The 19,958-nt window shown below is 39.1% G+C and overlaps 1 protein-coding gene across 1 annotated transcript in view; it reads right to left on the bottom strand.

The window, feature by feature from the left end:
• Nucleotides 1-19,958, bottom strand: part of LOC139744590 (E3 ubiquitin-protein ligase MARCHF6-like) — a 246,330-nt gene that overhangs the window by 54,496 nt on the left and 171,876 nt on the right. Inside the window, 11 exon segments of the mRNA XM_071655019.1 lie at nucleotides 1-345; nucleotides 888-1,006; nucleotides 1,067-1,085; nucleotides 1,261-1,349; nucleotides 1,351-1,407; nucleotides 1,409-1,483; nucleotides 2,588-2,722; nucleotides 4,597-4,740; nucleotides 6,241-6,380; nucleotides 10,834-10,980; nucleotides 12,894-13,083. Coding sequence (XP_071511120.1) covers nucleotides 1-345; nucleotides 888-1,006; nucleotides 1,067-1,085; nucleotides 1,261-1,349; nucleotides 1,351-1,407; nucleotides 1,409-1,483; nucleotides 2,588-2,722; nucleotides 4,597-4,740; nucleotides 6,241-6,380; nucleotides 10,834-10,980; nucleotides 12,894-13,083 — 1,460 coding nt within the window.

Here is a 19,958-nt window from a genome sequence, read left to right as displayed (position 1 = left end):
TTGTTGCTCTTGTCAGGGAGTGTACATGTTTCAAGAGGCAAGTCTGTTGGTTGTCCTATGGTTGACTTTTCAGCCACTTCAGCAAACTGTTCAGTCCTGTGTGGTACATTGTTGACTGCACTGTTTAAGGCTCCTCTGTCAGCAAGTGCCTCATGGTAAGTCCTACCTATGTCAATGAAATGTGCACCACGATTTTCTTCCAGGTCAACACCATTCTCATTTTCTCCTTCTTCATCCTCTTGTATGTTCTCTTCCTCTTCATGGTCTTCATCAGCTTCATCACTACCTATGTCATCAAATTCTTCATCAAGTGGAACATCACCAAGGAGGTATGATCTGAGGTCCCTGTAAATATACAACAGGTTGAAAATTCAGCTTTACACTCAACGGACATGAAATCATGCTGATTTATGTTTCACACAGGCCTAAGCCCTTTACAAGCTACAAGTTCGCTAGCGAGCTGTGTTTTTATGAATATTCATATGCATCAAAACATGCATGTACAAGGAAGTGTGTGAACATGTACAATGTTTGACGGTTGCACAGTTGACTGAGATGCCTCCTTCCACTTCTCATGCAATCACTTTATCTGCCATATCCATTTTGAAGAAGCTCTTTGATTCTGACCATAGAGGAAGTGCACAAACATAACAGTTGTCAATTAATTTTCTAACAATTACACTATATAACATATACTTGACTTGCACCTAGTAGAATTTACGACTAGATAACAACATTTTGGTGGGAAGAACAGATGGGTAGACAATCCCGAAGAAAACAAAATACTTCCAGGCAACCTTCAGGGTGGAGGTATGAAAAAAGGAGCAGTCTACATGTATCTGGTCGAAAACAAGAAAACTCAGTTAAAGAAGTAAGAACACACTCACAAAAGGAAAGCTGCCATGATGGTCCAGTATCTGATAAGGTTCTTGAGCCACATGCGGGTGTGACCCTGTTCTAGGAGTGCTGGCAAGACCACTTGAAGAAGAAGAAGTTCAAGGGACAGCTCTGTCACAGCAAGTGTCCCTACAGGGGGGAAGAGACAAACCAAGCATTACAAAATCACTTGTGTGATATCATTATCACTGTAGCACACCTGAGAATGTCTTTTAAAAACCCTTCAATCAATTCCTTACCACCACCTTCTCATTTACGAGTTTCCCTCTTTCAGATATGTTTGTTTATCAATGTGTATCTGCATTTTACCTGTATGCTGTTCTTCAGCTCTCCAGCAAGCTGGTAATGGAGTTGGACACTCACCCTGAGAGGTGCATGTGGTACGGGAGGAAAGTAGGCAGGAGATGTTTGATGATGGTGACTGGCAGCCACACCATGAGCAGTACAACACTTACCAAACACGACTATGGAGAGGATGAAACGGCGGGCATGGCGATAGATGGGCAGATGGGATCATCTCCTGGACGGGGTTAAAGTCTGGGTCATTGAGGTTTCTAAGGAACCAGAGAACACCAGGACGCAGCACCTTGGTTACCAGATTGAGAGCAAATGAGAGCAGGCATAAGCTTAAATGTGGGCATATTCCAAAGTGATCTAACCCACAGAATAATCATGATTAATAGGCTGGGCCAAGAAAATGAGCAATCTTGCTAACCATATATACCTGTAGTATGGTATGTATAAAAAAAAAAAAGCCTCAATACCCAAACATAATTTTTAGATTGCCACAAAATACACCTCATCCCAAACTGCTCTGTCATTTGAGGTATTTTGTGATCTGTACTACTACTAAGGAGGATATACAAGAAAAAAAAATGTGTTAGTTTATTGCTCTAAATGACCCACATGATATTGAAGTAAAGTTTGTTGAAATTAGCCTTTTATCATTCATTTATTTTCATTCATTCATTTATTTTTTCATTTCCAACAGAAACATATAAATATATTACAGAAATTGAATACATAGATTTCATCATAATACAAAATAAAGGATAAGTTTACAAAAAAAAAAATTGTAGGTATACGGAAATGTTGGAAATGGGGAGGAATGCTAAAAAGCTGGGCTTGTAGGGTGCATTCCCCCCACACGTAATACAAGAAATTATATGATCGATTGATTGATATACATAAAAAGTGGATGAAACAAAGAAACTAAGACAAAAAGACCTATAACTAACCTAACTACTGTAAAAGTGGACATTTTCGCAGCGACTAATTTTTCGCGCTTGAACCGGGTAAGAAGAGTTTCGCATGTTTTCAATTCCGCGGAATCAAGACATCATGCACAGGAACATATGGCAAGCAAAAATATTCGCACGCTTTTATTCTCGCGCTAGTTTCTGGTTGCGCGAAATGCGCGAAAATTTCCACTTTAACAGTAATCTGAAACAAGAACCCTGAACAAATCCCTACACTAAATCTCAAATATCAAACGGTGGAGTTCATCCCAAATATCTCATACTTGTACCTATGATTCTTTACATATATGATATCAAAACTGAAAGAAGATAAACAGTCTATAACGTTGTTACCTTTGAAAAGGGCATGGGTGAAATAATCTGCAGATTAGTATCACTTTTAATGGAAACACACACATGTAATGTCTTTCTATAGGACATGTGAGAGTTACCTCTCTGAGCAGTAGTATAAACGAGGCAAAGTAGAAGACATAGGCCATGCCAACTAGCCAGTGAAGAAAGGTGGCTGTGCCTGGAGCAGCATGAAACCCTTGCAGCCTCTCCTTGATCGTCACATCAAATAGAGACTGGTAGAGAGGGAAAGTTGAAATGACACAGGGTTAAGATATACTCAATTAGAGCATAGTTCATGTAATATTGCATCAGTGCTCGGTATTGCCAATACCTGGGTGCCTCACGGTGAGCATCGCTTAAGATGCATTATGGGATAGTTCAAGAAACAAACTTGCACCCAGTTTTGGCTGCATATGCACTCAGGTGTCGATCTCGTGGGATGACCCCAGCTAGTCTAGATCTAGAATCTAGACTAGGGATACTACAAAAGCATCAGTTAGGAGTCTTGTGTTTAGCCTATTTGCTTTATTTATAAAGCACACTAAAAAAAAAATTACTTCGTGAACTCAAATGAATGAAGGTTTGTTCCGATGATGCATTTATGAGACTGCTGTGTCTTTTCATATCGTGTTTTTGTGTCTGCATGTCATCAGCGCGCGTGTATTTGTTGCTGTGGCTATCGGCGGGTTTGAAAACTGTGCATGGTGCCCACATACAGGGCTTCATGTTGTGTGGTTTGCACGGGCCACGTACTGGCCACCGGCTAAGCAGAAGCACCACTTAAATGGGAGAAAACGTGTCTCCCGACCCCTCCCGATTAAGCAGTGAGCACTGTATTTCTGATTCAGAAACCGGTTTAAAAAAAGAACGTTCAAAATTATGGGAGAAGAAAATCAGAAGAACATTTAGATGTATCTGATGTATCAATCAAATGAGACAAATTTGGACCAACGTCAACAAAATGTTCATTAAAAATATTTGCTATTAAAACTTGATCATATATCACATCATTTTCTTGCACTAAAAATTCTGGCAAATTACAATCAGTTTTTCCCAGAGTCCGATTAATAAATTTCCACACATGTTTCGAAATACATTTAGTCTTATAAAATTCATCATGATAATATTTTCTATTAGCTTGTTGAATAACAGAGTTCAAATGATTACGATATTGCTTGTAAAATAATTCATTACTCTTGTTTGGATCAATCTACACAATTTAAATAATCTCTTTTTTCTTATCGCTTGACTTCAGTATTGCACATGTGATCCAAGGCCTTTTAAAACCCTTTATCAACAGACCCCCTTTTTCTAAATGGCATATGTTCATTTGATATAAACAGAAAACGGTCCCAAAAATAATTCATGGGTAAGAGATTGGCATCGTTCAACTCAAGAACATCTGACCAGTCAGCTTTTGATAAATCACCCATCAGTGATGTTAATGAAAAAAGGTGTTATTTTCCGGAATACATTATACTTTTTAGTATTTGAACTCGAAATAGCTTAAAAACAAAAAAATGGGATAATGATCACTTAAATCAGAGAGTAAGATACCAGAAATGAAATGATGATCAGAAGAATTGATAAAAATATTGTCTATGATAGTAGCTGAACTAGAACATACAGGGGTTGGTTTACATATCAGGGGGATAATGGTGCATCGTAGGCGTTCGTTAGCATCGATGTCCCGCGGCTCTCAGCCTCATCATATTTGCGATTTGCTTTGTTTAGATATCAATAGCTAACGATCACGCCATTCCAAAAAAAGTGATAAAGAAAATTGCTCAGGCAATGGACATACTGAGGCTGACGTCACGTTACATTCACTTTCTTTCCATGGTGAAATTATTTTCAGTCACATGAGAAGCTCTCGGCCAATGCTTATTCAAAAATTTCATGATGTAGGATATAGATTCAAATATTTGATGTAATATATTGTACTTTCCTTTCCTTGAACATGTATTGACAAAAAAAAAAAAATGACATATTGGAGACAAAATTTGATTTAAATTGATTTGAATTGAAATATGGACCTAAAATTTTGTCCAGTGTGCGAAAATATAAATGTTTGCTGATAGAGGGCACTTCTTAAAGTTTGACTCACCAATGAGCAGACATCCAACCACCAGCCACAGATCAGAGGGAAGACACCTATCTCCAGGACAACGAGGAGGAATACCTTGAGTACCACATAGCACAGACCAAAGAGACGGGCTGTCTGGAAGAATTTTAACAACTGACTGCAGATCTGAATATTGTAAATTTGTCAAGTGCCACATTGTTGTACCTGTATTTCTATACGAGCATTAATCATCTGCAGTCCCATGGTTATGATTTGAAGAGGGCATTGCATACACTGACTTACATTCAACACTCAAATTAGTAAGATTAGTTATGATATTCTCTTCTGTCAGTGACAATTTCTTTTTTTTAAATCATTTTACAGTGCATTTCACAAACAAAAATGTCATTCATTTAGAATGGTTAAATATACAAGGAAGAGATACATGTAGGTGTAGAAAGCATCATGAATATCACCCTCCCAAGTATTTCTCAGGAAACCATGTATGTCATACATGAGATTTTGGGAAGAAAATAAAGGATGCATTTTCAACCACTTTGGGCGCAAACATAGGCTACATGTATAGGATTATAGCCAAAATAATTCATGAAATCATTGCAGTACCGCTGGGCACCAACAGCGTACAATATCCGGCAAGTTACGATAAACAACGCATGCATGTTATTCGGTTTGCGCTGGTGTTTAGAAAAACTTAACGAACCTATTTCATAAAGTCTGATTTTGTTCATTATCATTTTACAGTGTATTTAACAAATGAACAAGGAAAAGTAGAAATTACGCGGTGCGTAATATATGTCCCCGCCGGAACTAGCATTTTGTAGCAAAATGTACAATACAGGTCAAAAATCAAGGTCAAAGGTCAAAATTCTGTGTAGAAGTTTTGAAGCCCTCACCTTGTGCCATCACATAAAGCAAACGGAATCGAAATCGGGTTAGAAATGGCGAAGGAGTAGCATTTTGTAGCCAATGTACAATATAGGTCAAAAATCAAGGTCAAAGGTCAAAGAAGTCAAAGGTCAAAATTCTGTGTAGAAGTTTTGAAGCCCTCACCTAGTGCCATCACATAAAGCAAACAGAATCGAAATCGGGTTAGAAATGGCGAAGGAGTAGCATTTGGTAGCATTTAAAAGAATTAATCATATTGGGTGTTATCAATGCAAAAATCTGATTGTAATTTTTTGGGGACATACTGCAGTAAGTCGCCCCAAAAATTACAATTAGATTTTCGAATTGATAACACCCAATATGATCGACCTGTCTAAATGCTACTTCAGGCTCTTGAAATATAACATTTTAGCTCTATTATGCAGAAAACCCCATTCAATTTGGTTAAGCGGTCACAGAGAAATATGGATTGTTGTAAAGCATGTCATGAGTCTGATTCTTCCAATTTTAGCAATTCAATGCTCATGTGTGTGAATAATAGACAGAATTTGGACGGAAGAGATTCCCGACATCCTCTACAAACTTCCTCAAATTTCTCTTTGACCACTGAAGCAAATCAAATGGGGTTTTCTGTAAGATGTGGGCAATGAGTTATAGTTTCATACCCTGAACTTGTATTTAGATTGATTCACTATTTTTAAAGATATCATTGCGGAGGGCCCCGTTGTAATTTTTTTTTGGACATACGGTAATGGTGAGAACAGACATTTCAAAGGATACATGAAAGAGTACAAGGAAAACAGCCAAACAAATGTAGCCCAGCATGGTGGTGATGAGGCCTTCAAAATGAGTCCATCTGATTATCTCTTGCCAGCCTAGCAGAAGGGTGCTCAGTCCCCCAATGTGGTATGGACAGAAGGCTGAAACAAAAAATAAAAGAGCAACTCTCAATCTTGCTGTCCAGCTTGTAAAGGTCACACTTGTAATGCACTTTAACACTTTAAGTTTTCTGCAAATCTGCTGTTGAATTGTAACCTATGCTGTGTGATGTAGAATACATGTATGCTTTCTTTCACTGGTTTAGTATATACAAATGTATGTATAGGTCATCTCTCAATGTATAATAGGCATTTGCTGTTTAATAAGTAAAACCTGACAAAATGTTCATCTAGGAGGGAATGGGACTTTAATTCAAAAATAGTATAGTTTATAGAAATCAAATGACATGTAAATGAGGCAATCATATACAACTGCATGACCGATTGTAATCTCTTACTTTGGATATTAAACATGATCACCTGCATTTACATGCTTTTTAATTCATTTCTTAAACTTTGCCTCTTTTTCTTTTCTTTCTTTTAACAGTCGCTCGTAACATTTAAAAATGGTAAAGCAGTCTGCTACGGCGCAATTTATATAGTGTTACATTTGTCACTTGAAAATTTGTCGGGTGACTCTAAACGTCTGAAATTTGCATGATGATACATGACATTTTGTTGGTTGGTTTTCGCCTTACATCGTGTATCACTCCAAAACATTTTGACCATGATTATAGAGTTATTTATATACAAGACTCAATTGTTGGTTTACAGAAGTGATCATCATTTCAATGAAGATCATACAAATGAAGACATGAATTCATTTTACTAATAAGTGTACAATATTGTTGAGGTAAACGCACTTATTTTCATAGTTCAAACTAACTAACATAATCAAAACAAAAATATTTTATACAATATCAATGCTCAGAAGATGCTCATGAGTCAAACTTTTATACAAAGACTGCATACGGCAATCTTTACCTACCTAAACACAAGTTTTCTCGAGCTATCAGTTCCCCCTACATTGCATAATGGCATCCCGATAACTTTGATTGCGTGTTTTGAACTTGCACTGAGCTACTTTCATAACATCCATTACCTTTATACACTGTAGTTCATTCAATGAATGAGCCTTTCGGATTCATAACCAACATTTGTTATCGTAACCACACAGTAACATACACTGCTGATGAGGTGAAAAAATTCAATGGCTACAATATTAGCAATTATAGCGCAGAATGACCGGGTAACAATTATCTTCATACATATAGGATACCTTATTAATGTTGCTACGAAAATGACACATGGTTTGACTACTGCTTCAAGCAGATTAAAGTAAAAAGGAATGGAACATACTTCTGATAATAATACTATGGTGCTCTACACTGTATAATGCATTTCACTGCATTTGGTACTGTTTGGTTGCGTTGCTTTATGGACAAATAATAAATGGCAGATGGATACTATAAATGCTATTAATGCATTCACGTTTTTGTAATAACATTTACAGTATACAGTTAGAAACTGAACTCGTGAGTCCTTGAAAGGGATATTATAATAACAAGCAAAAATTAAAGTGTTTTATAGGGATTTGGATTAGCTTGGAAGACTAACAGTGCTAGGGCAATCGTTTACAGCACAGTCAATCTGCAGCAATAGATATACCGGTATTTTGTTTTCACAAATTGAAAGTGAAGAGTGAAGAAGTCAACTTTTAAACTTCATTAATTTTCTCGACTATTGAACTTGTTTTGATGTACCATACACAATATCAGTTTTTATCATCTATTCATTGCAATTTACGAATAGAGCAAATCTCTTTGTGAACATTAATTAGTTGTAACCATATCTTCTAATTCACATTCTACAGTCGCACAACGTAAGTTTCCATTCCAGTTTTGTGATTCACAATAATTTCGGAGATTACACTTTGACTGGATGAAAGATAATCTACATCAGTTCACATTCTACACTATTTAAATTTTGTATTTACATCAAAGTATATGTGGCTCTGCATAATACTTGTATGCTTTGCTCAACTCGGTCACTTTTTTTCTTCTATCTAATGACCAAATCAATCCAGCGCAAAATATACCTACCTCAAGAAATTACATGTGACATAAGCACAGCTTCTGGTATATTTCCTCTCTTTTATTTACTAGTATTTGACAAGCTTGTTCTTCATGCGGAATATCACAGGTAAGTATAATTCATTGAAGTTCAGTATGTTTGTATTATATGTAAGTTGTATTCATAGTCCTGTATCTTCATCTAAAATGTCCTGTCCATTATCTGATTTTGACCATCAAAATATGGCGACTGTTTAATTGTGGAATGTGTATTCTTCGTAAACTTGATGTCTCCTGCCAGTAGACAAACTAATTTCTGGTTCACAATTATACTTGCCAAGTTTAATGAAATTTGTCCATACAATTTTCAAGAAGATAAAAATGTGAAAATTGGCTCTGAATTTGGCCCGTACAAGGCCCCAAAAGGGGGGGGGGAACCCCCTTGATTTGTCATTCAAAAGCTTGAAACTAACAGTGACTAATATAGGTACTCATAGCACTAACTTAGCTTTGAAACTTCTTTTAGAAAATTTAAAAAGGTTTCTTAATTTTGGAGCCTTTGGGGGCTCCCTTGCAGGCTGGGGGGGGGGGGGGGGGGAGCATTGTGCCCACTTGAAAAAATGAGAATGTTACGTACCTGCCAAGTGTGGCAAAAATCCATCATAGGGCTTTTAAGAAGAAGTTGAAATTGTCTAAAGCTTACACATGACAGACGTGAAAGATCGCATTAGGTCACTTGGGTGAGCAATAAAAATCATATAAATCAATGCTAAACATATTGTCCAATAAAAACATAGTAAGAGGCAATCTCCCTTGGTGATTTGGTCTTATTTGAATTAAAAACAAGGAAAAGTAGAAATTACGCGGTGCGTAAAATATGTCCCCGCCGGAAGTAGTATTTAGTAGCAAAATGTACAATATCGGTAAAAAATCAAGGTCAAAGGTCAAAGAAGTCAAAGGTCAAAATTCTGTGTAGAAGTTTTGAAGCCCTCACCTAGTGCCATCACATAAAGCAAACGGAATCGAAATCGGGTTAGAAATGGCGAAGGAGTAGCATTTTGTAGCCAATGTACAATATAGGTCAAAAATCAAGGTCAAAGGTCAAAGAAGTCAAAGGTCAAAATTCTGTGTAGAAGTTTTGAAGCCCTCACCTAGTGCCATCACATAAAGCAAACGGAATTGAAATCGGGTTAGAAATGGCGAAGGAGTAGCATTTTGTAGCCAATGTACAATATAGGTCAAAAATCAAGGTCAAAGGTCAAAGAAGTCAAAGGTCAAAATTCTGTGTAGAAGTTTTGAAGCCCTCACCTAGTGCCATCACATAAAGCAAACGGAATCGAAATCGGTTAGAAATGGCGAAGGAGTAGCATTTTGTAGCCAATGTACAATATAGGTCAAAAATCAAGGTCAAAGGTCAAAGAAGTCAAAGGTCAAAATTCTGTGTAGAAGTTTTGAAGCCCTCACCTAGTGCCATCACATAAAGCAAACGGAATCGAAATCGGGTTAGAAATGGCGAAGGAGTAGCATTTTGTAGCCAATGTACAATATAGGTAAAAAATCAAGGTCAAAGGTCAAAGAAGTCAAAGGTCAAAATTATGTGTAGAAGTTTTGAAGCCCTCACCTAGTGCCATCACATAAAGCAAACGGAATCGAAATCGGGTTAGAAATGGCGAAGGAGTAGCATTTTGTAGCCAATGTACAATATGTAGGTCAAAAATCAAGGTCAAAGGTCAAAGAAGTCAAAGGTCAAAATTCTGTGTAGAAGTTTAGAAGCCCTCACCTAGTGCCATCACATAAAGCAAACGGAATCGAAATCGGGTTAGAAATGGCGAAGGAGTAGCATTTTGTAGCCAATGTACAATATAGGTCAAAAATCAAGGTCAAAGGTCAAAGAAGTCAAAGGTCAAAATTCTGTGTAGAAGTTTTGAAGCCCTCACCTAGTGCCATCACATAAAGCAAACGGAATCGAAATCGGGTTAGAAATGGCGAAGGAGTAGCATTTTGAAGCAAAATGTACAATATAGGTCAAAGGTCAAGGTCAAAGGTCACAACTGAAATTCTGTGTAGAAGTTTCAAAGCTCCCATGTAGTGCTATCATATAAAGCAAACAGAATTAAAATTGGCTTATAAATGACAGAGAAGTAGCAAATTGAACATTTTGATCACACACGGACGCACAGACAGACAGACGGACGGACGGACAGACACACGGACACACACACGTACGGAGCCCGTTTCATAGTCCCCTGCTCGAACTCGTTCGGCGGGGACAAAAAATGATATATACATGTACGTCCTATCGTCATGCTATGTGTAGTTGGTGTAACACTACATAAAACACACTAATCTTGACAATTGCACATCCTCTATAAATAACATACAGCCAATGAGTAATGCCAATACCCCAAGGGGCATGTTGTTGATATCATGCTTTGTCAATAGTGAGTGACTATTGACTGGGCTAATTATTTGCCCAAACCTACCAAAGAGGAAGATAAAGAGGGCATTGAGGACAGTGACCCAGTAGACGTGTTCCAAGAAAACCAGAGAGCCATCCAGTCCCAGGAGTTCTTCCCAAGTCAAGGCCTCAGCAGCTCGGTCCCACTCAAGTGCATTCCAGTTGATGTCATCTGCATATAAGATTGTTTGTTATGAACTCAATCATGCAAATTTTCTTGTGGGAAGACAACAACCTGCCAGGGATGCATGTACAGGGTTGTATCCGCACACTTGTGGAATGTACACTTTATATAAACATGCTCTGTTAGAATTGGGTTACATGTATAAATAATATGACGTCGTATTGATGAACAGATAAACAAGAAATGCGACAGGAAAATGCAAGAGCATTCTCGCGATAATTACAATAATTTTTTTTCTCGACGCTTGTTATCAAATATTTCAGATTTGACAAATCATATAATAATGTCGTAGATGGGGTCTGCCTTTTGTTATCCCCATGCTGATCAATCTGCACATCTGAGAAGAGAGAAGCAAAGTTTATGCAATTAAAGGTAAGGTCATCGCGCTATCAACGCTGCGTTTAGCGTAACTCGTGTGGATGAAAGCTGTGAGTAAAATACGAATTTATCTTTCATTCTATGACAAATTATTGATATAAACCATGTATATTGTGGTGAAAGTTTACACCACGTCTTACACTCTCGTCTTTTATTTCCTCCAGGGAAACCGTTCCCAACATCCTATATATTCTCTCGCTATTACTTTACAGTGTGATGAGCGAAACGCTTGCTAATTTTACTGCAAGAGCGCCATGTGCTTCCAGCTTACTATTTGTTGCAATGCATCAGGTTGAATGAGTGCTTTGCGTGACGGTTTTACCTGACAAGATTGACGGGTGAATGCCGTTTACGAAAACAAAAACCATTAACGAGTAACTGTGGATTGCAAAATCGACTGAAATAGTACTTGCATTTCGATAAGCTAGAGCTGAGTTAATTAAAATTTTATCATACGACCCCATCGTATTTTAATTTTGACATCTAATTCAATTTATCTTATAATCAAAGTTACGTAAATGGGTATCTTACTGAGCGGTTAATGTTTGCGAAAGCAGCAAATAATAGCAGATTCTAACTTTCGTCAGGGCTCGGTTACAGTTGCGATCAAACTCAAAAACAGTTTTCATTTTTACAACCAGTTTTTCTCATTGCAAAGGATTTTTGAACATGTTCAAAGTTTCTCCCAAAACTTACAATTTGCTGCGTTCACCGCTCACATTTTTCTTGTATAAGCCATTAAAGAATGTTAATTTGAATTGTAGCATTTGTTATAACATTTTTGGCATAAATAGCAAAGGTTATAGCTTCTAAATATTCCGATGCTGTTCTATCACGGCCCTCAGAAAGAGACTTATATGAACTTGCGGTGCATTTTGATTGCGTTCTGTTTGGCACTGGCAGATGTTAGTCTCTGCTTGCACGCAACGATAATTCACACAATTCGAGGAGAATTAACCTTTTCTGGTTTTGAAATAGTGTGTGATTTTGCCTGTTTTTTAATTGGGTTGCAAAAAAAAAAGTTGTCGTTATATCCGCACAAATTTGTCTTTGTTTTTCTTTGTTTTTACGCCCAAAAATTATCTCGCAATAACCGAAACTCTGAATTTCCCTAGGCTAACACGCACATTTATTTGGGACCGGACGATTTATCTCGTTATATGCGGATTCTCATTGTATCCGATCTTGTTACAACAGGATTCCCCTGTATATCTATTCACCTGCAGAAACTGACACATACTGAAGACAACATATCATAACCCTTATTTTACAATACTAACCCGCAATCCAATGATACTCAGTAGCAGAGTCTGCTTATTTTTGTATGTCCTTAGCTTACAGGTTGTTCCCACATCCTAGCCCTTTTCTAATATGTAGTGTAATTCTTCTGGCCTCTGCCAACTACTTACAACTTTTCCCGACACTAATTTAATGTCTCCTGTCTTTTCCTTGCAATCTTTGTCTGCGTGCCCCCCCCCCCAAAAAAAAGAAGAAATTCACTACACTATCCACTACACAATTACCATGTCCTGCATTGTCCTCAGCTTGGTTGTTGAGTGGCTGTTCAGCTTCACGCACCCCCTCACCAGCAACACCTGCCCCTCCACCTTCATCCACAATTGCTCCTCTCCCATCTTCTCTCTCTGCTGCCCGATCTCCTTGCCTCCCAGCATTGATAGCTGCCCCATGCCTCTGCCGTACACCACCATGAACCTGCAAGGACACATACATAAAATTTATCTTCCATCAGCCTTGCTCATTAGCTCATTTACTGTTGTTATTCACAGCAGCTGTAAATTATCAATTTTGGTTGCTTGAATATTTTTCACAGCTTAACTAGAAGTGTGTGCAATTCTTATTTTTCAATGAGGAAAAGTAGCAGCATTCCTCTGCAAGGAAATTGTATGGTGTCTTGAAAGAGATACAGGCTCAGGGCAGGTAATATAATTGACTTTACAAGTGAAATGGCAAATTGCCCTCTGACATCCATTCCATGTTGACTTTTATTGATGTGAAAAGGTTTATATGTTGTAAATCATGAATTCTGGAACTACATGTATTTAACAAGTGTACATTTCAGATTTTTTATAATTTGAAGACATGCTATTCACAGCGTACCACCTATTGTATTTGTCTTTCTTTTTTTCTACCTATTCTTCTCTATTTCTGGACAATTTTCCCTATCCCTTATAGTTCTAATTTGAATGCGTGTGGCGCTCTAATTTTTTTACCTTTAATTCTTGGGATATAAACTTCCAGTTATGAACTCGCAACGTGTAAATGTATGCTTTTATGCACATTGAATGCCGAAGTACTGGCTAGTATTCATAGACTGTATCGATTTCTGTATTATAATCTCGCGAATAATAGAGTTATTTTCTAATCTGTAACTTTAAATTTGATAAATGGGATTCTTATGCGAAGCAGCCCAATGCTGGGCTGATGATGCCAAATGACGAAATTATGGAAAATATCCATAGATGAAGGATGTGACATGGGTGAAGTTCCCAACAGACAAAGTTTAGCAGAGAGCATGGAAAAATCTGCTTCGCAGGAAAGACCACTTCGACCTTAAGTCAAACTCGCATATTTGTTTGAGACATTTCCAGAAAGGAATGTACGACCAAAGATCCTACACTACGTAGCATCTTTGGTACGATTTTCCAGAACCACAAAACTGGAAGTATACGTCCCAAAGCGATCTATCAGATATCGGTATTGTGAGGTGATATCGCCTGATATCGGCTATATGCGATAGGGAGAATTGTGCGAACTACATGTAAGTACGTCAATGATATCTTTATTTGATAACAAAAACATTTCCATGATCATGCCACATGTCGATATCTAATGACAAAACTTTTCATTATGATCACTCATGGATGACATCATCAAGGCTTTATTTTGAGATATTTTGATTAGGTCAAATGTTTGATTATATCGTCATAACTATACATCACTGTTGTGATATGTGCCACATGGGTCCATTTTTGTTTCTTTCTTTCTCTTCTCCTTTTCTCAGTTTGCCGAGTCCTCATGCATATAAAAAAACAACAAAAACACAAGGCAAGTGCCAAATTGTGTCTTGCCCATTCGCGCAGAAGAAATTGTTTTTCTAACTCCCGGAAGTTCATTGACCATCCCTCTATGACCTTTGACCTTGTGGTGACCTTCAACGATTGACATCAACTCCCCAAAGGACATTTACCATCCAAGTTTGGTCACAAACGGACAAGGGATCAAAAGTTATGAGCCATAATCGAAACACGCCATGAAAACTTAACATTGGGCCCTAAAAGTTTGTTGACCTCTGTCTGTGACCTTTGACCTTGTGGTGATCTTCAATTCCCCAAGGGACATTACCAGCCAAGTTTGGTCACAAACGGACATAGGGATCAAAAGTTATGAGCCATAATCGAAATGCGCCATAAAAACTTTAAATTGGGCCCTAAGAGTTTGATGACCCATCTGTGACCTTTGACCTTGTGATGACCTTCAACTCCCCAAGGGACATCTACCATCCAAGTTTGGTCACAAACGGACATATATATCAATAGTTATGAGCCATAATCGAAACGCTCCGTAAAAACTTAACATTGGCCCCTAAAGTTCATTGACCTCTGCCTGTGACCTTTGACCTTGAGGTGACCTTCATATCTGGTAAAATGTGTAACTTTGTATAACCACTCTTCCCTCCAAGTTTGATTGAAATTGAAGTCCTCAGTAGAGAGTTATTCAAGTTTTTGTAGCGTTATGGACGATGGACAGACGGATGACGGATGGACGGATGGACGGACGGACGGACGACAGACGGACAGACGCTGCAGGCGATCCCTTAGTCTCCCCACACCTTCGGTGGGCTCGACAAAAATAGGAGATTTCAACTTGCACGTATACATGTCAGGCTGTGACACCTTTATTCCAGCAAAAGCTTCCACAATATTGATGATACATCCAGAATCAGAGCTACCTGTCGCATGACTGCCCTCCTCGAACTCAAGTTTCAGACTTTCTCCTAATTAAGAGCTACAAACTAGCCCATGTCTGAACACCTTGAACTCCTTGTAGTTTCAGACTCTCTATAGACCTTATCCATATGATGTCACGCAGCCTTAGAAATTGAAGGGCACCCTCTCCCTGAGGGCAAGTGATGCACTGCTAGTGCTGCAAAATACACGTTTGCACAGGGTTGCCATTTATGTGACATCAGTTTAAATTTCAAGATCTTCTGGGATTATTTTCTGGGTATACATGAAGAATTTGGTCACATGGTTACTTTTATGAATCGCAGCGACAAACACAAAATATTTCTAACTTTCACAGACCTTTGATTGTTGAAAATGAAGGTGCTGTGCAGCTAAGTTGTCTGAACGATGACAAGAAACATGGTCAGGCCACTGACAATTTTGACCTCTAATAAGATATTTTGGGCCACAAGGTTTTATTCTCACATGTTTCAGGTTACGATATGTCATAACGGTTCAACTGTACTCAGAATAGTAAAATTACTGCAATGAATATTGACGATCGTATGAAGAAGTAAAAGGAAATGTATTTGCTCGCTACTGCGACAACATGCGAGCATACGTTACACATGTGTACTAGTACGGGGGTCCAGGTAGCGCATGTGAAGGGTGTGTGCGCACATGCTAGCGGTGCTGGCCGGTTGGCCGGCTGTATTCTTTTTGGCATAATTTTAGACGCTTCAGCTTCTGGCATTATGCTAGGCATTATTTGTCTGTTTTTAGCATATACAACTTAATTCCAGCATAATGGCAACAGATAGGAAATCTCTAGGCGTTTTGTGCACTGGACATGGTACTTTTTTTGTTTGTTGAAATGCTCTTTTCACCATAATTTTTTGTTATTCAAACCAATAATGTGACTTTTTAAAGGTATGTGACATCTTTTCTTCTGGCTGTGTTCTGGATCTGACATATCTTGGGTATGTGCCACTAAAATATAAGAAATCTATAAACACATAAGAAATTACAGAGAACAACTGAAGGCCATGTCACACCTTTCCGGGCAAGCTATGTGGGCTTGTCGGGAATAGGGATTTTCCAGCACGCAGAAGAATTTTCTGCGGGCGGACAAGAATGTTTGCGAGTTTCGCACTTGTGTCTTACCAGCTAGATGCGTGCTACTTACCTTCTACTTGCGTGTATTCCGTGTGATCTGCGCGAGAGCTTTGAAACTGATCCATTTTCTGTTATCAGCAACTTACGGGTACTGCGAAGTACCTGCATTTGAGTTGCCTCCCAGATGCTGCCGGTAAGGGTCTCGTACTGGTGTTCTGCGTGTACCTCTGCGGGCGAACCCCTGCGACTTACTCGGAACAAGTTTTGAGCATGCTCAAGGCCTTGTCATACCATATCCCTTGAAAATCTGTAATTGTAGATGCGCTCCTCCCTGGTCAGCTAGGTTCTTCGTGCTGTATGGCTTCATCAGGTATGTTCTTAGGGAGAAAGCATCATCACCAAAAAATGAAGCAGGGAATATCTTGTGTGTCATTGGGCAGGGGGTCTGGACGTGTCCAACCCATGATGTTGCTGTTTTCTAGACCTTGCTTTAGCTCACTGTGGTTGTAGATTTTGGCATCTGATGCGCGCCATTTCCTGCATACGTCAGCTCAGAGGAACTTGTAGTCGGAACTGACCATGCCAAGCAGTATGATACTGAAGAAGCCCTTGTAGTTGTAATATTCCAACCCTGTGTTGGGAGGAGCTTTGCATGCCACATGCTTGCCATCAATAGCACCAATGGTGTGAGGGAAGTTCCATCCCTGCAGCCAGTCATCAGCAATTTGCTGCCATTCTTCTTTGGTGGTGGGGCAAGTCATCTGCTTATCTAGGTACTCCTCCACTATGGCCTCACATACTTCTCTGACAACTTTGTTGATGGTGATGTGTGGCACCCTCCAGGCATACTGCATGTCCCTGTGTTTTGTTCTCGAGGCCAGGTGGCGCAGGGTTAATGCCACCTTGAGACCAGGCTCCAAGTTAGGTCTGAAGTTGGTTTGTTCCTTGTTCAGTCAAACATGGATGGGGCCATTCACACGAAGTTGTGAAAGGCACGTGGACCTTCATTACACGCAGCTCCACCATCAGCTCATTGTACATGCCCATGTCTAGTCTTCTACCAATCCATGGTCTCACCCAAACAGCTCCTTGATTTCTTCTTCGCCGCCTTCTCCACCTCTGGAGCAATTGCTGGACTTGGAAAAGTTAATTGTTATGTTGTTGGATGACAGCAACTGTGGATCACACGTCTTTGGGGTCTATATTTATATAGTACTTCAGGTTTACCTGAAGTGTTCATTATGCACTTGCAAATTGTTCGCAAATCAGATGCAAAGCAGACGTAATACAAACAAACTATTTGTGGCCAATCTGTATGCATTCGCTACAAATTATTTTAGTTTGTGATGTGGATGTGATAGGCATTTTGTGATAGGATATTGTGTATCCATTTTTAATACACACTGTCCCAGTTCACTGCCAAGCCGCAATATCCCGTCAGTTGCAGATATCAGCAGATAAAAACGGATATAAAACGCAAAGATTGAGTATGTACTGCATATGTATTGTGTATGTATTGCGTACACTGTGTATGTAAGGCGGATGTCATCCGCAACCAAAATTTGTGCAGCTCAAAATTTCTGGGAATGGAAAAACGTGCCTCTGCGGATAAGTGCGGATGTGTGCGGATGTCGGCTGACTTGTACAAGCATGTTTCACGAATATTGCGGATGTTTAGTGAATATAAACCAATTTTGTGCGCAATTCATATGCGAATCTCCCTAAAAACAAGTGGGACCGAGCCTTAAGCGGCTGATACAGGGGCGGCTCATTCTGCACCTGCTGGTTGGCCCTACATGGGAGAATGGACTTGTCTGTTCTATGCAGTGGTGCATGTACATTGTTGCATCCCAAACACCATTGGAATGGACATATACAACAGTCTCTGTACAATGACATCTGATGTGAGAGTAAACTCAATAGGGACTTTTCAATTGGGCGAACGAGAATGTTGTGACGCCAGCCGGAAGTGTATGTCAACGCATCACCTCCCCACATCGAGCTACTGCTGAAAAACTTCAATTTCGGTCGTCGCGTCTCGTGGCATGACCAGTACCTGTAACTTGTGTGCATATGTGGAATTTGTGACTTGTTTTTTACTTTTGATATTGACTTTGTCTTTGACTAGATGCTGAATAGGTATCCTGGGATGAATTATGTGGATTTTAAAGGGACTGTAAAGTACTGGTTGAGGTGAGGATTCAGCTTGTAACATTTTGCGAGATATTTAGAAACCACTCTATGAAATGTTTAAGAGCATACAATTCTAGGGGAATCAAAAGTTTATTTGATGAAAATCGGTTTTGAAATGACTGAGATATCTAAAAACAAGGTAAAACAAAGAGATCCTTATAAAAGTCGTGGCCTGTCTATCTTACTAGGATCACTTTTTTTGCATATCTCAGCCATTTCAATGCCAATTTCATCCAATAAATGTTGAATCCTTCTTGAAATTACACGCTCTTTCATATTTCACAAGAGGCTGCTCATTATCTCACCAAAAAATGTTAGAAATCTGAATCCTCACCTCAACCAGTATTGTACAGTCCCTTTAAAACATAATGCATGGTAAGACTGCAAGGTGCAATGCACTGCACCATGCCAAGCACCGAGACGTGATTGCGTACAGCATTACTTGTACATGCATGTGTGGGACTACGGTATGCAATTGCACATTGCAAGACAGTGAAAGCAGGCAAATAAACTAGATACCTGAGGCTGTAGTTTGTATGTCAGCGGTGCTGCTGTGATGTAACAAGATCATAAACTTTTATGTAATTAAAATCATTATTGATATTCTCTCGAAAGATATAGGAAAGCAGGTGAACTGAACAATGATTTGCTGAGAGTAATCATGATCTTTTGTGTGATATCGTCTTGCGTGAGTGGAGTATGACGTCATAGATAATGCGGCGTGAGTGCAGCGTGAGTAAATTTGGGTGGATGGTGATAAACTGGGTGAACTCGTTTGAAAATTGGGTGGTGAACGAGGAGTCGACACTGACGCATGTGCAGTACGTAAACAGTGTATGTCATAGCACGGTGACGCCTGCATCAACGTGCAAATCGAAAAGTGCCTTATGACTCAGCTGAGCTGCACAGATCTTGCAGTTAATATGCAAAAATAAAATTAAATACCGCATTTGTAGCTTTCATTTGGGCTCACCAGTGGCGACATTTGCCATGTTCCGTGCACCGCGATAAACGACATGGCATAATACATACACACACAGGCCACTCTGCGGTACCTGTACACAGCATGCATGTGTATGTCCACCGTCTTGGCGAGTGATCAGCTGGGCGAGTGAGAAAGAGCAGAGTGCAATTGCTGAATATGCACAATCCACTGCGTATGATAGTCGAAAGAGTCCAGGATGCAGAAATCGCTGAATATAAAATGCTCTGCTCTTTAGTCACGCATATCATGCATTAAGCATATTTAGACTTTTTCTGCCCTCGATGTTGACATTGAGGCAGAGAGCGGAGCACAAAATATGGCTGACCAAG

The sequence above is a fragment of the Diadema antillarum genome, unplaced genomic scaffold, assembly GCF_040938485.1.
Source record: "Diadema antillarum isolate AM-2024a unplaced genomic scaffold, OU_Dant_1.0 seq00001190_RagTag, whole genome shotgun sequence".
Classification (NCBI taxonomy): Eukaryota; Metazoa; Echinodermata; class Echinoidea; order Diadematoida; family Diadematidae; genus Diadema; species Diadema antillarum.
The sequence above is the reverse complement of the archived record's forward strand: the minus strand, read 5'-3'. Positions and strand labels throughout refer to the sequence as shown.